The sequence below is a fragment of the Lutra lutra genome, chromosome 8, assembly GCF_902655055.1.
Source record: "Lutra lutra chromosome 8, mLutLut1.2, whole genome shotgun sequence".
NCBI classification, from domain to species: domain Eukaryota; kingdom Metazoa; phylum Chordata; class Mammalia; order Carnivora; family Mustelidae; genus Lutra; species Lutra lutra.
The window spans coordinates 70,291,423-70,305,085 of NC_062285.1; the positions used below are offsets into that span (position 1 = coordinate 70,291,423).

A 13,663-nucleotide genomic window follows, 5' to 3' on the forward strand; every position below is an offset into this window, starting at 1 on the left:
TAGGCTATCATTGAAAATAGAAGGAGAGATTAAAAGCTTCCAGGACAAACAAAAACTGAAAGAATTTGCAAATACCAAACCAGCTCTACAGGAAATATTAAAAGGGGTCCTCTAAGCAAAGAGAGACCCTAAAAGTAGTAGATCAGAAAGAAACAGAGACAATATACAATAACAGTCACTTTACAGGCAATACAATGGCACTAAATTCATCTCTCTCAATACTTACCCTGAATGTTAATGGGCTAAATGCCCCAATCAAAAGACACAGGGTATCAGAATGGATAAAAAAACAAAACCCATCTATATGTTGCCTACAAGAAACACATCTTAAACCCGAAGACACCTCCAGATTTAAAGTGAGGGGGTGGAAAATAATTTACCATGCTAATGGACATCAGAAGAAAGCAGGAGTGGCAATCCTTATATCAGATCAATTAGATTTTAAGCCAAAGACTATAATAAGAGATGAGGAAGGACACTATATCATACTCAAAGGAACTGTCCAACAAGAAGATCTAACAATTTTAAATATCTATGCCCCTAACGTGAGAGCAGCCAACTATATAAACCAATTAATAACAAAATCAAAGAAACACATCGACAAGAATACAATAATAGTAGGGGATTTTAACACTCCCCTCACTGAAATGGACAGATCATCCAAGCAAAAGATCAACAAGGAAATCAAGGCCTTAAATGACACACTGGACCAGATGGACATCACAGATATATTCAGAACATTTCATCCCAAAGCAACAGAATACACATTCTTCTCTAGTGCACATGGAACATTCTCCAGAATAGATCACATTCTTGGTCCTAAATCAAGTCTCAACTGGTATCAAAAGATTGGGATCATTCCCTGCATATTTTCAGACCACAATGCTCTAAAGCTAGAACTCAATAACAAGAGGAAATTTGGAAAGAACCCAAATACATGGAGACTAAACAGCATCCTTCTCAAGAATGAATGGGTCAACCAGGAAATTAAAGAAGAATTGAAAAAATTCATGGAAACAAATGATAATGAAAACACAACAGTTCAGAATCTGTGGGACACAACAAAGGCAGTCCTGAGAGGAAAATATATAGCGGTACAAGCCTTTCTCAAGAAACAAGAAAGGTCTCAGGTACACAACCTAACCCTACACCTAAAGGAGCTGGAGAAAGAACAAGAAAGAAACCCTAAACCCAGCAGGAGAAGAGAAATCATAAAGATTAGAGCAGAAATCAATGAAATAGAAACCAAAAAAACAACAGAACAAATCAACGAAACTAGGAGCTGGTTCTTTTAAAGAATTAATAAGATTGATAAACCCCTGGCCAGACTTATCAAAAAGAAAAGAGAAAGGACCCAAATCAATAAAATCATGAATGAAAGAGGAGAGATCACAACGAACACCAAAGAAATACAGACAATTATAAGAACATACTATGAGCAACTCTACGCCAACAAATTCGACAATCTGGAAGAAATGGATGCATTCCTAGAGACATATAAACTACCACAACTGAACCAGGAAGAAATCGAAAGCCTGAACAGACCCATAACCAGTAAGGAGATTGAAACAGTCATCAAAAATCTCCAAACAAACAAAAGCCCAGGGCCAGACGGCTTCCCGGGGGAATTCTACCAAACATTTAAAGAAGAACTAATTCCTATTCTCCTGAAACTGTTCCAAAAAATAGAAATAGAAGGAAAACTTCCAAACTCATTTTATGAGGCCAGCATCACCTTGATCCCAAAACCAGACAAGGATCCCAACAAAAAAGAGAACTACAGACCAATATCCTTGATGAACACAGATGCAAAAATTCTCGCCAAAATACTAGCCAATAGGATTCAACAGTACATTAAAAGGATTATTCACCACGACCAAGTGGGATTTATTCCAGGGCTGCAAGGCTGGTTCAACATCCGCAAATCAATCAGTGTGATACAACACATTAATAAAAGAAAGAACAAGAACCATATGATACTCTCCATAGATGCTGAAAAAGCATTTGACAAAGTACAGCATCCCTTCCTGATCAAAACTCTTCAAAGTGTAGGGATAGACGGCACATACCTCAATATTATCAAAGCCATCTATGAAAAACCCACCGCAAATATCATTCTCAATGGAGAAAAACTGAAAGCTTTTCCGCTAAGGTCAGGAACACGGCAGGGATGTCCGTTATCACCACTGCTATTCAACATAGTACTAGAAGTCCTAGCCTCAGCATTCAGACAACAAAAGGAAATTAAAGGCATCCAAATCGGCAAAGAAGAAGTCAAACTATCACTCTTTGCAGATGATATGATACTCTATGTGGAAAACCCAAAAGACTCCACTCCAAAACTGCTAGAACTTGTATAGGAATTCAGTAAAGTGTCAGGATATAAAATCAATGCACAGAAATCAGTTGCATTTCTCTACACCAACAACAAGACAGAAGAAAGAGAAATTAAAGAGTCCATCCCATTTACAATTGCACCCAAAACTATAAGATACCTAGGAATAAACCTAACCAAAGAGACTAAGAATCTATACTCAGAAAACTATAAAGTACTCATGAAAGAAATTGAGGAAGACACAAAGAAATGGAAAAATGTTCCATGCTCCTGGATTGGAAGAATAAATATTGTGAAAATGTCTATGCTACCTAATGCAATCTACACATTTAATGCAATTCCTATCAAAGTACCATCCATTTTTTTCAAAGAAATGGAACAAATAATCCTAAAATTTATATGGAACCAGAAAAGACCTCGAATAGCCAAAGGAATATTGAAAAAGAAAGCCAAAGTTGGTGGCATCACAATTCGGACTTCAAGCTCTATTACAAAGCTGTCATCATCAAGACAGCATGGTACTGGCACAAAAACAGACACATAGATCAATGGAACAGAATAGAGAGCCCAGAAATGGACCCTCAACTCTATGGTCAACTAATCTTCGACAAAGCAGGAAAGAATGTCCACTGGAAAAAAGACAGCCTCTTCAATAAATGGTGTTGGGAAAATTGGACAGCCACATGCAGAAAAATGAAATTGGATCATTTCCTTACACCACACATGAAAATAGACTCAAAATGGATGAAGGATCTCAATGTGAGAAAGGAATCCATCAAAATCCTCGAAGAGAACACAGGCAGCAACCTCTTCGACCTCAGCCACAGCAACATCTTCCTAGGAACATCACCAAAGGCAAGGGAAGCAAGGGCAAAAATGAACTTTTGGGATTTTATCAAGATCAAATGCTTTTGCACAGCAAAGGAAACAGTTAACAAAACCAAAAGACAACTGACAGAATGGTAGAAGATATTTGCAAACGACATATCAGATAAAGGGCTAGTGTCCAAAATCTATAAAGAACTTAGCAAACTCAACACCCAAAGAACAAATAATCCAATCAAGAAATGGGCAGAGGACATGAACAGACATTTCTGCAAAGAAGACATCCAGATGGCCAACAGACACATGAAAAAGTGCTCCATATCACTCGGCATCAGGGAAATACAAATCAAAACCCCAATGAGATATCACCTCACACCAGTCAGAATGGCTAAAATTAACAAGTCAGGAAATGACAGATGCTGGCGAGGATGGGGAGAAAGGGGAACCCTCCTACACTGTTGGTGGGAATGCAAGCTGGTGCAACCACTCTGGAAAACAGCATGGAGGTTCCTCAAAATGTTGAAAATAGAACTACCCTATGACCCTGCAATTGCACTGCTGGGTATTTACCCTAAAGATACAAACGTAGTGATCCGAAGGGGCACGTGCACCCGAATGTTTATAGCAGCAATGTCTACAATAGCCAAACTATGGAAAGAACCTAGATGTCCATCTACAGACGAATGGATAAAGAAGATGTGGTACATATACACAATGGAATACTATGCAGCCATCAAAAGAAATGAAATCTTGCCATTTGCGACGACGTGGATGGAACTAGAGGGTATCATGCTTAGCGAAATAAGTCAATCGGAGAAAGACAAGTATCATATGATCTCCCTGATATGAGGGAGAGGAGATGCAACATGGGGGGTTGAGGGGGTAGGAGAAGAGTAAATGAAACAAGATGGGATTGGGAGGGAGACAAACCATAAGTGACTCTTAATCTCACAAAACAAACTGAGGGTTGATGGGAGGAGGGGGTTGGGAGAGGGGGTTGGGTTATGGATATTGAGGAGGTTATGTGCTATGGTGAGTGCTGTGAAGTGTGTAAACCTGGTGATTCGCAGACCTGTACCCCTGGGGATAAAAATATATGTTTATAAAGCTGTAAAAAAAAAAAAGAAAGGATGAATACCCAAGTTTTGTAGCAACATGGACGGGACTGGAAGAGATTATGCTGAGTGAAATAAGTCAAGCAGAGAGAGTCAATTATCATATGGTTTCACTTATTTGTGGAGCATAACAAATAGCATGGAGGACAAGGGGAGATGGAGAGGAGAAGGGAGTTGAGGGAAATTGGAAGGGGAGGTGAACCATGAGAGACTATGGACTCTGAAAAACGATCTGAGAATTTTGAAGGGGTGGGGGGTGGGAGGTTGGGGGCACCAGGTGGTGGGTATTGTAGAGGGCACTGATTGCATGGAGCACTGGGTGTGGTGCAAAAATAATGAATATTGTTATGCTGAAAAAATAAAAAAATTAAAAAAAAATTAAAAAAAAATAAACTAACAGAACCATTAAGAATTTGACATTTACAAAATACATATCCTACAGAAATTCTTACATATTATAGGGTTTCGTTAAATTTTCATTTTTTCATTAATTCAGTATTTAATGAATAACTATTAAATTCTATGTACTTGATCTTATCAATGAACAAAAGGAAAGATAAGAAACAAAAAAGCTAGTAAGTAAACCATTTATGAGAAGGTGGTGAGAGCTAAGAAAAAAAGGGGGAGGGCTAATGCAAGAACAAGTTTAAAGGGATTTGGAGTATAGGAAATGGGGAGAAGGGCAGATTGCAGTATATATTAAGTAGGGTACCGAAAGTGGGCCTCTTTGAAAAGTTCAGATTTGAAGAAGACTTGAAGTTGAGCAAGTTATTTTGGGAAAAGCATTCCCAAAGAGTAGACCAAGCTAGAGGCAATGGAAGCCAATGTGACTGAAGCCAAAGCACCAAGCAGGCAAGAGAAGGTACAGAGGTCAGAGGGAGGGTCTGGTAACTTGGCAATGCAGAAGCTGGTGGCACGCTGTAAGGAGAGTGACTTATGTGAAATGAGAAGTCACTGGAGTTCTGTGCAAAGGAGTAACATGACAGGACTTCTAACCAACTGTGTTTCTCTGGCTGCTTTGTTGAGAATGTCAGGAAAGAGGGTGGAAATGGGGCAGAAACAGGGTCAGGAGACTAGTGCAGACATTCAGGTGAAATAATGGTACTTAGAAGAAGGTAGGATTCCAGTATGCTTTAAAAGTAGGCTTCCTGATGGGGCGCCTGGGTGGCTCAGTGGGTTAAGCCGCTGCCTTCGGCTCAGGTCATGATCTCAGGGTCCTGGGATCGAGCCCCGCATCGGGCTCTCTGCTCAGCAGGGAGCCTGCTTCCTCCTCTCTCTCTGCCTGCCTCTCTGCCTGCTTATGATCTCTGTCTGTCAAATAGATAAATAAATAAAATCTTTAAAAAAAAAAAAAAAAGTAGGCTTCCTGATAGAATAAAGTGAGGTATGAGAAAAAGAGAGAGGAGCCAAGGACGACTCTGGAGACCTTTGGCCTGAACCACTGGAAGGATGAACTGTCATCAACTGACACAACACATAAAGAAATTTTTTGAGAAATCGGTAGTCCAGTTGTGGACATGCTAACTTTGAGATATCTAGTTGACTGTAAGGAAAATGGGCCTTATTGCAGCCAATTTTACAGACTGTAAATAGAACAAAACAATTTATTCAAAAATTTCCAATCATCCGAGATAATTACCGAGCATGAAAAAAATGAATCGCCAGCTTAAGTTTGGGGATTGCTAGTGGATTTTGATTAGTCTCATTTTACTTACTATGGAAAACAATAGCTTGCCATCTTATTTTACATAAACTCTATGCCCAAGGTGGGGCTTGAACTCACAACCCTGAGATCAAGAGTCCCATGCTCTATCAACTAAGCCAGCCAGGTGCCCTACATAGATGGCTATTTTTAATACATTATACATTTATAACATATTATACTTTAAAAACGGAACATTACACATAGGATGCTTTACATTAGAAGCAAATGAAATAGGTTTGAGTACCTCACATTTACTTAAATTATTCAAACAATAATGTGGTTTTCGAAGTTCATGAAACTTTTTCAAACATTAAGCTTTAATGACTGATGAGAGATGATATATGGGCTCTACAAAATAAACAACTATGGAGAATGCTGTGGATCAAAGCTCCTGAGAGAAAAAGAACTATTAGCTTTAATTGCTAAAGAAGTTATTTTGAGTTTATGTCTAGCATGGCAGGAAATAGGCCGATATAGAAAGTGGTGAACAAGAAGAAAGACTTATGTTGGAAGTTGCTCAGTAATTTATTTGTTTGAAGGGTAGGATTGATATGAAGTGAATAAACCATTGTTTTCCACGGCTTTAGGGTATTTTCTGAGGCTGAGGCAAAACAAGCCCTAACTATTAAAGGAATCCATTTCAAAAGCAACAGACTCTTACTTAGATTCAAATACAAGTTTATCTAATCTAAAATTCAGCTCTTTCATTGTTTTAAAAGTGTAATTGTTCAAAAATACTTACTTATTGGTATTTTTTAATTGATAAAATTGACATACAACAATATATGAATTACAGGTGTATAATATAACTCAGTATTTGTATATATTGTGAAAAGATCACTGAAGTCTAAATCCACCACACAGTCACCATTTTTTCATGTGATGAGAACTTTTAGGATCTCTACTCAGTGATTTTCAAATATATATCACAGTATTATTGACTATAGTCACCGAGCTGTACACTATATCCTCATAACTTACTTATTAATAAACATAAAAATAAAAACCTAATGTTGTCCCAGACACATTATTACACAATCACCACTAATAAAGGTATTCAATATTGTCTGTCCTTTTAAATATCACTAAAATAAATGGTAGCTATGATATTATTAGCATTCCACAAGAGGGAAAAAAAAAAGATTTAATTATGAGCTCTTTTGAGGATCCAGATCAGAGTTTCTCAAACTACTGACATTTCAGGCCAGATAATTCTTTGTTTTAGGGGGGCTGGCCTGTGCACTGTACAATGTTGAACAGCATTCCTAGCCTCTCCCCACTAGCTGCCATCAGAAACTGCCACACGTGGTGTCCAGCAAAAAAGTCTCTAGACAGTATCAAGTGCAGGCCATGGGGTGGGGGTAGGAGAGCTGCAAAATTATCTCCAGTTGAGAACACTTATCTAAAATAAGATAATAAACACTTATCTAGAATAAGAATCTTCAATTAGGGGCACCCGGGTGGCTCATTGGTTAAATGCTTACCTTCACCTCAGGTCATGATCTCAGGGTCCTGGGAATCGAGCCCCGCATTAGGCTCCCTCTCCTTCCTGCTTGTGCTCTATCTCTGTCACTATCTGTTCTCTCTCTCAATAAATAAAAACTTAAAAATTTAAAAAATAAATAAAGTAAGAATCTTAAAGTTACATAATGGATCTTGAAGCCTCACGAGGCTCACCATGCATAAATTTGTAAGGGACTTGCCACTCAGTGAGAATAAAGGTGTCAGTGGGATAATCCCTGGATCTGTACAGGAAGTCCCCATTAATAATCCCTTCCTTTCTTTGCCTCAGTCACCCAAATATTCTTAAGGGTTTGGAGAAATTAAAAGCAAGCGTCTCTCCACAGGAGGGTGAGGAAACACTTTTATTTGGCCCATAGTAAGTAGTGCCCAATTTGTTTGGCAGCTGATCTGACAATACCAAGGTGTAGCCTCATTTCCCGAATGTTTCTCTCTATATAGTACACATTCTTCCAAGTTTTAAACAAAGAACAGTAGAAACAAAGTAGAGGAAACATGGCAATGGATCAGGGAGTCATTCGACAAGGATTACTGAAGGCCTGCGATGCAATGGGGGATTGCAGTACAAAGGCAGAAAGAAACCAAGAAGGAGGAGTGCCATAAAGAGTGGGTTAAATGATAGCAAATGAGAAAAAATTAAGTAAGTGTGAGGAAATATGAAATGTCAAAGGTGACAGTGGGGTTAAAATTTTAGCTGGGGAACGAGGGAAGAACCAAACAATGAATGAGAGTACTTTCAAAAAGTACAATGTTCTCTAAATGATTTATTTAATACCTGGAAATAGCCCTTATAGTTTTGTAAAATTATATGTATTAATCCATATTCAGAACAGGAAGTATCAATGTATTTAAATATCAGTATGTTGACTTTAATATAATTCCAAACAGCAAAAGCAAGATCAAGTGTTATCTCCCTAAGGAATACGATTATTTTGGCACATAGCAACTCAGAAGGACACTAGTGTAATTTATCTCAATGGACTATGAAACACAAAGAAGTAAAACATCTTCCCAAAAAAGGCTTTATAAATAATGAAATTCCTGTTTGTGATTTGGGCAATTACATAAAACTGAATTACATTTGTTTTTCATATTCTTACTTCATTTGATCTTTGTCAGCTCAGGTCTAATAAGCAAGATGGAATTTTGTATTTTGCAAATAAAATAGCTTAAATCATGATCACAAAAATTTCTATGTTCATATTCATATCATTTACATAGGGAAGAATATGGTCAAAAGAAAAGGTTATGAACTCATGAATGAGTCATTCATTTGAATCACCAATTATTTGACCTACTTGATAGCCTTACCCCCATACTACCATAAATATAGCTAGTAGTGAGAACAAAAAGAAAAATGTCCCACAATCTGTCAGATTCTATTTTAAGCCCTTTCTATTTAAACACCTTAAGAAAAAAAAACCACCTTTAAGACTTTTTCAGAAATCCTAAAAACATAAGAACTTTAAAGAGTAACACTTGTTCTTTTATGATGTGTTCTCTGTAACAACTTTTTAAAAAAAATTTTATTGGGACGCCTGGGTGGCTCAGTGGGTTAAGCCGCTGCCTTCGGCTCAGGTCATGATCCCAGCGTCCTGGGATCGAGTCCCGTATCGGGCTCCTTGTTCTGTAGGGAGCCTGCTTCTCCCTCTGCCTCTGCCTGCCACTCTGTCTGCCTGTGCTCGCTCGCTCTCTCTCTGACAAATAAATAAATAAAATCTTAAAAAAAAAAATTTATTTATTTATTTGACAGAGAGAGAAAGAGCACAAGCAGGCAGAGTAGCAGGCAGAGGGAGAGGGTGAGGGAGAAGCAGGTTCCCCACTGAGCAAGGAGCCCGATACGGGACTCGATCCCAGGACGCTGGGATCATGACCTGAGCCGAAGGCAGCGGCTTAACCCACTGAGCCACCCAGGTGCCTCTGTAACAACTTTTCTTTCAAAGAACAAGAAGGAGACCAAAAAGTGAATACCACATAAATCAAATAGAAATTTATTTTTACCAGAGTGTAGTAATTCTGAAAATAACCAGTATTGTTTCTTGGCTGAATGTTCATCATTGGGTACAAATAAAAATCTATTGGGAAGAAACTACACATTAAATCATAGTAGGGCTCAGCTTTGTGTTAATGTTTCCAAAGCCTTGCTCTCTGTCATCAAAATTGCAGTTTTGTGCTCCTCAAAGCTAATACCCCGTTCACCAGAAATTTATTGCTAAAAGGAAATGGTCCCTGAACAAAACAAAGATTTCCACCATCATAGTTGTTTTTCCCCTTATTAACTGCTCAATTCTTGAATGGAGGAGCCGTTTATTTTAGTATCTGCGGATGACTTTATTAAGAAGCATTTTCAAGCCCTAGTTCCTGACTAGTATAAAATCACATTCTTGCTAAGTATACTAAGCACAGTTTTACAGTTATCTGTTTCACAGATCCTCTGACATTTAGCAAGTCACACTGACTTTCTGACAGTAGTCATTCATTTGTCACACATTTATTATGCAAATAGTAAGTACTAGGTCAGGCATAACACAAGGTCAGGCATAACATGTCCCCCTTAAGGGGACATGTAAATTTCTGCAATGAGAAAAGAATCATATTAGAAAAACATATATGGTGTTTTATACCCAACTCTGCCTGAGACTGATTTTTTCCCTGGGTTAAAAAAAAAAAAATCCACCCAATATCTCCCATTTAAAGCTTAAAACCCTTTTTTTGTCATTATCATTTTTCTGGGTAGCCTTCATCAATAACAAAACACCCAACCCGATTAAAAACAAACAAACAAAAAGAAAACAAACACCAAAACATACCTTGTGGCTTTGGACTTGCAGCTGAGTGTTTCGAGGGCGTTTTTCCATTTATTCCCTGAGCCTCTTCGTTAGATACATTCTGATCAACCTGTGGGGTCGTGCTTCTTTTCAAATAAGGTGGAACAACCGTGACCTTTGGACAGGTACTGCCGCCTGCAAGAGTTCAAAAAGAAAGAACAGGTAAATACAGAGGTGGGACACAGCTATGTCCCCTGAGCTAAATTTCTTCTTACCCCACAAAACAAAAACAATCACAGATCTAAGACTAAGCAGAGCAACACATCTCCTGTGTGTGCTGGCCTTGACAGAATTTCTTGGGAAAGATCTCATTCCATGTGCTCGAGAAACCCTGTAATGCATACTGACAGAGATTAACGCACACACGGGCGCGCACACACGCACACACGCGCACACACGCACACCCCCACCCTCTCTCCCTCCTTTCCTTGCAGGGCCACAGAAAGGGCAGAATGCAGCTGCTACGGGGGAAGGCGAGGACAGGAGGGCCCCAGTATTCATCTGTTCAAGTGTCTTTTCCAGCAGCCAGTCAGTCACCAGTCATTGACTCCACAGAACAAAGCAGGAAAGCACCGACATGACAGCTGACCTAAAGACTCTAGAAGAATGGGTCAGTGAGAAACGAACACACGCCCCTCTCACTCATGAGCTTACTCAGACTCCAGATCCACACATACAAGCTAATACCCGCATATTTTTTTAAAAAAAGGATTATACAGATTGTACGATCTTATCGACAGCTCAAAACTCTAAAATGTTAAGAGACTGAAATACATCGTAAGACATAGATGTAGGAAAATAGATCAATTTTCTGTTCGGTTCCTGATACAAGAAGTGAATTGTTGAATTTCAGAGACTTTTTAAGAAATCTTATGCCACTGCTTTCTCTTTATACCACTTGTATTAAATTTCCCTTTCTTCTAGCTGACACAATGATATTAACAACAGACTGGACCCTGCTTAGGAGAAAATAAAATTTCTACCAGGAATATTGTGATAACTAAATAAATGTATTCCACTTAAGAAACCATCACTGTTTAAAAAATAGAGTCTCAGGAGTGCCTGGGTGGCTCAGTGGGTTAAGCCTCTGCCTTTGGCTTGGGTTGTGATCTCAGGGTTCTGAGATGGAGCTCCACATCTGGGCTCTGCTCAGCGAGGAGCCTGCTTCCCTCTCTCTCTCTGCCTGCCTCTCTGCCTACTTGTGATCTCTCTCTGTGTCAAATAAATAAATAAAATCTTTAAAAAAATAGTTTCATTTTTACAGAATCCAAATATCTGTAGAGAGAACTGTAAGATAAAAAGCCTTAATTATTCAAAACAAGAAATGCTAATAAAACCTAATCACCCTTTTACTGAGTAAAATGATTCTCTTTTGATTCTTAAGCAGTATTAATTAAAAACTGCACATGCCAATTATCATATGGTTTCACTTATTTGTGGAGCATAACAAATAGCATGGAGGACAAGGGGAGATGGAGAGGAGAAGGGAGTTGAGGGAAATTGGAAGGGGAGGTGAACCATGAGAGACTATGGACTCTGAAAAATGATCTGAGAATTTTGAAGGGGTGGGGGGTGGGAGGTTGGGGGCACCAGGTGGTGGGTATTGTGGAGGGCACGGATTGCATGGAGCACTGGGTGTGGTGCAAAAATAATGAATACTGTTATGCTGAAAAAATAAAGAATTAATAAAAAAAAAACTGCACATGCTGCTTTATTTTCTGTGTTCTCCTTGAAATTTATCTTGGTAAAACAGATTTTAGAAGGTCTTAACCCTTCCAAGTACTGTCGACAAGTTTGAGAGATCCAGTGAGACAACAAAGTAAATGGGTTTTCATCAGGCACCCTTCTGCTCAAATGGCCTGCCAGCTGGATGAAGCACTGTTTAGCCAAACAGAACAAAGGCTTTGAATGCAAGATTTATAGATTTTTTGACAGTATGTTATGACAAATACAAACAGAAGAAATAAAAGCTCAAGTCCTTAAATGTGTGACCCTATCTACCTTTTTAGAAACACCATGTGAGGGAGGCAAAGTATAACTCTAAAATTGGTAGCATGATATCCAACGACTCAGCCTTTTATTAGGAATATTAGGATGTTTGTCCCACAATGATCCCAATGATGGTCTAAAGGCCACCAGAAGGGGTCTGGAAGGATGGCCTTGGGACAGAAACAGTGAAAAGCCAGAGTTTAGCTCCAAATCAGAGGCACAAACTATAATGTGATTGTAAAATGAGGCACTGAAAGCAAGAATGTCACTTACAACAGCAAAACTGTAAGAAGGAGGTAGCTAATGGGTTAAATAAGAAAACAGATTATACTGAAGCTTTGAAAAATAGATCACCAACTTACATATTAAAAGATGAAACTACTTTAATAATTAGCCTATTTAGAAACAAAAGATGTCTTGAATAAGTAATTTGAAATTTAAAACTAGGCTCTTTATTTCTGGTTAGCAAACTTTCAGGGTATCATGGGTTTTACCCAAGTCTCATATTTATTAGACTATCTCCCATGAATGTGCCAAAATGCCTGCAGTAAGAAATCAACTACATATTTTCTTATAAATCCAGTGAAATCATGTTTACAATTTTTTTGGGGGGGTCACTGGCAATAAATCTACAACCAGAAACTTGATTTTAGATCATTGCTTAATACCAGTCTACAAACTTTAGCCACTATCACAAAGTATGAAAATATGGTGAAAGATACAGGAAACACATTTTTAAAGGATTAAAGAAAAAAAAAAAAACAATGACAAATAGGCAACAGAGACCATTTGTGGCTGTAAAGCCAAAAACATATTTTTGAAGATTTTATTTGAGAGAGAGAGAGTTGGAGAGCACATATGAAAGAGAGCAAGGTGAGGGGTAGAGGGAGAAGCAGACTCCCCACTGAGCAGGGAGCCCGAAGTGGGACTCACCCGGGACTCCAGGATCACAACCTGAGCAGAAGGCAGACGCTTAACCAACTGAGCCAACCAGGTGCCCCAAAGCCAAAAATATTTACTATCTGGCCCTTTACAGGAAAAGTTTGCTGACCACTACTCTAGGTTAAACACATCATGGTAAAGAAATGTGCCATTTAAAAAAGGGCCATTCCATTAAATATTTCATCTTCTAACTAATCTTGGAATAGCAATACAAAAGAAAACTTTTTTTTTTTTTTTTTAGTGTTTATGACTGACTCAGCCTACTCACATTTGGAGACAGTTCTTATTTGGGTGCCAATTGTATAACAGGGAACCAAAACCAAAATTGCAACCAGATGGTTCACCTATTCAAGAAATTTAATATTAACTTTTAGAGTCCAGCTTACCAAGAAGAGTGACTAAA

At 38.4% G+C, this 13,663-nt stretch overlaps 1 protein-coding gene across 1 annotated transcript in view; it reads right to left on the minus strand.

The window, feature by feature from the left end:
- Window positions 1–13,663, minus strand: part of FGD4 (FYVE, RhoGEF and PH domain containing 4) — a 220,411-nt gene that overhangs the window by 59,586 nt on the left and 147,162 nt on the right. The window contains 1 exon segment of the mRNA XM_047740878.1: window positions 10,312–10,464. Coding sequence (XP_047596834.1) covers window positions 10,312–10,464 — 153 coding nt within the window.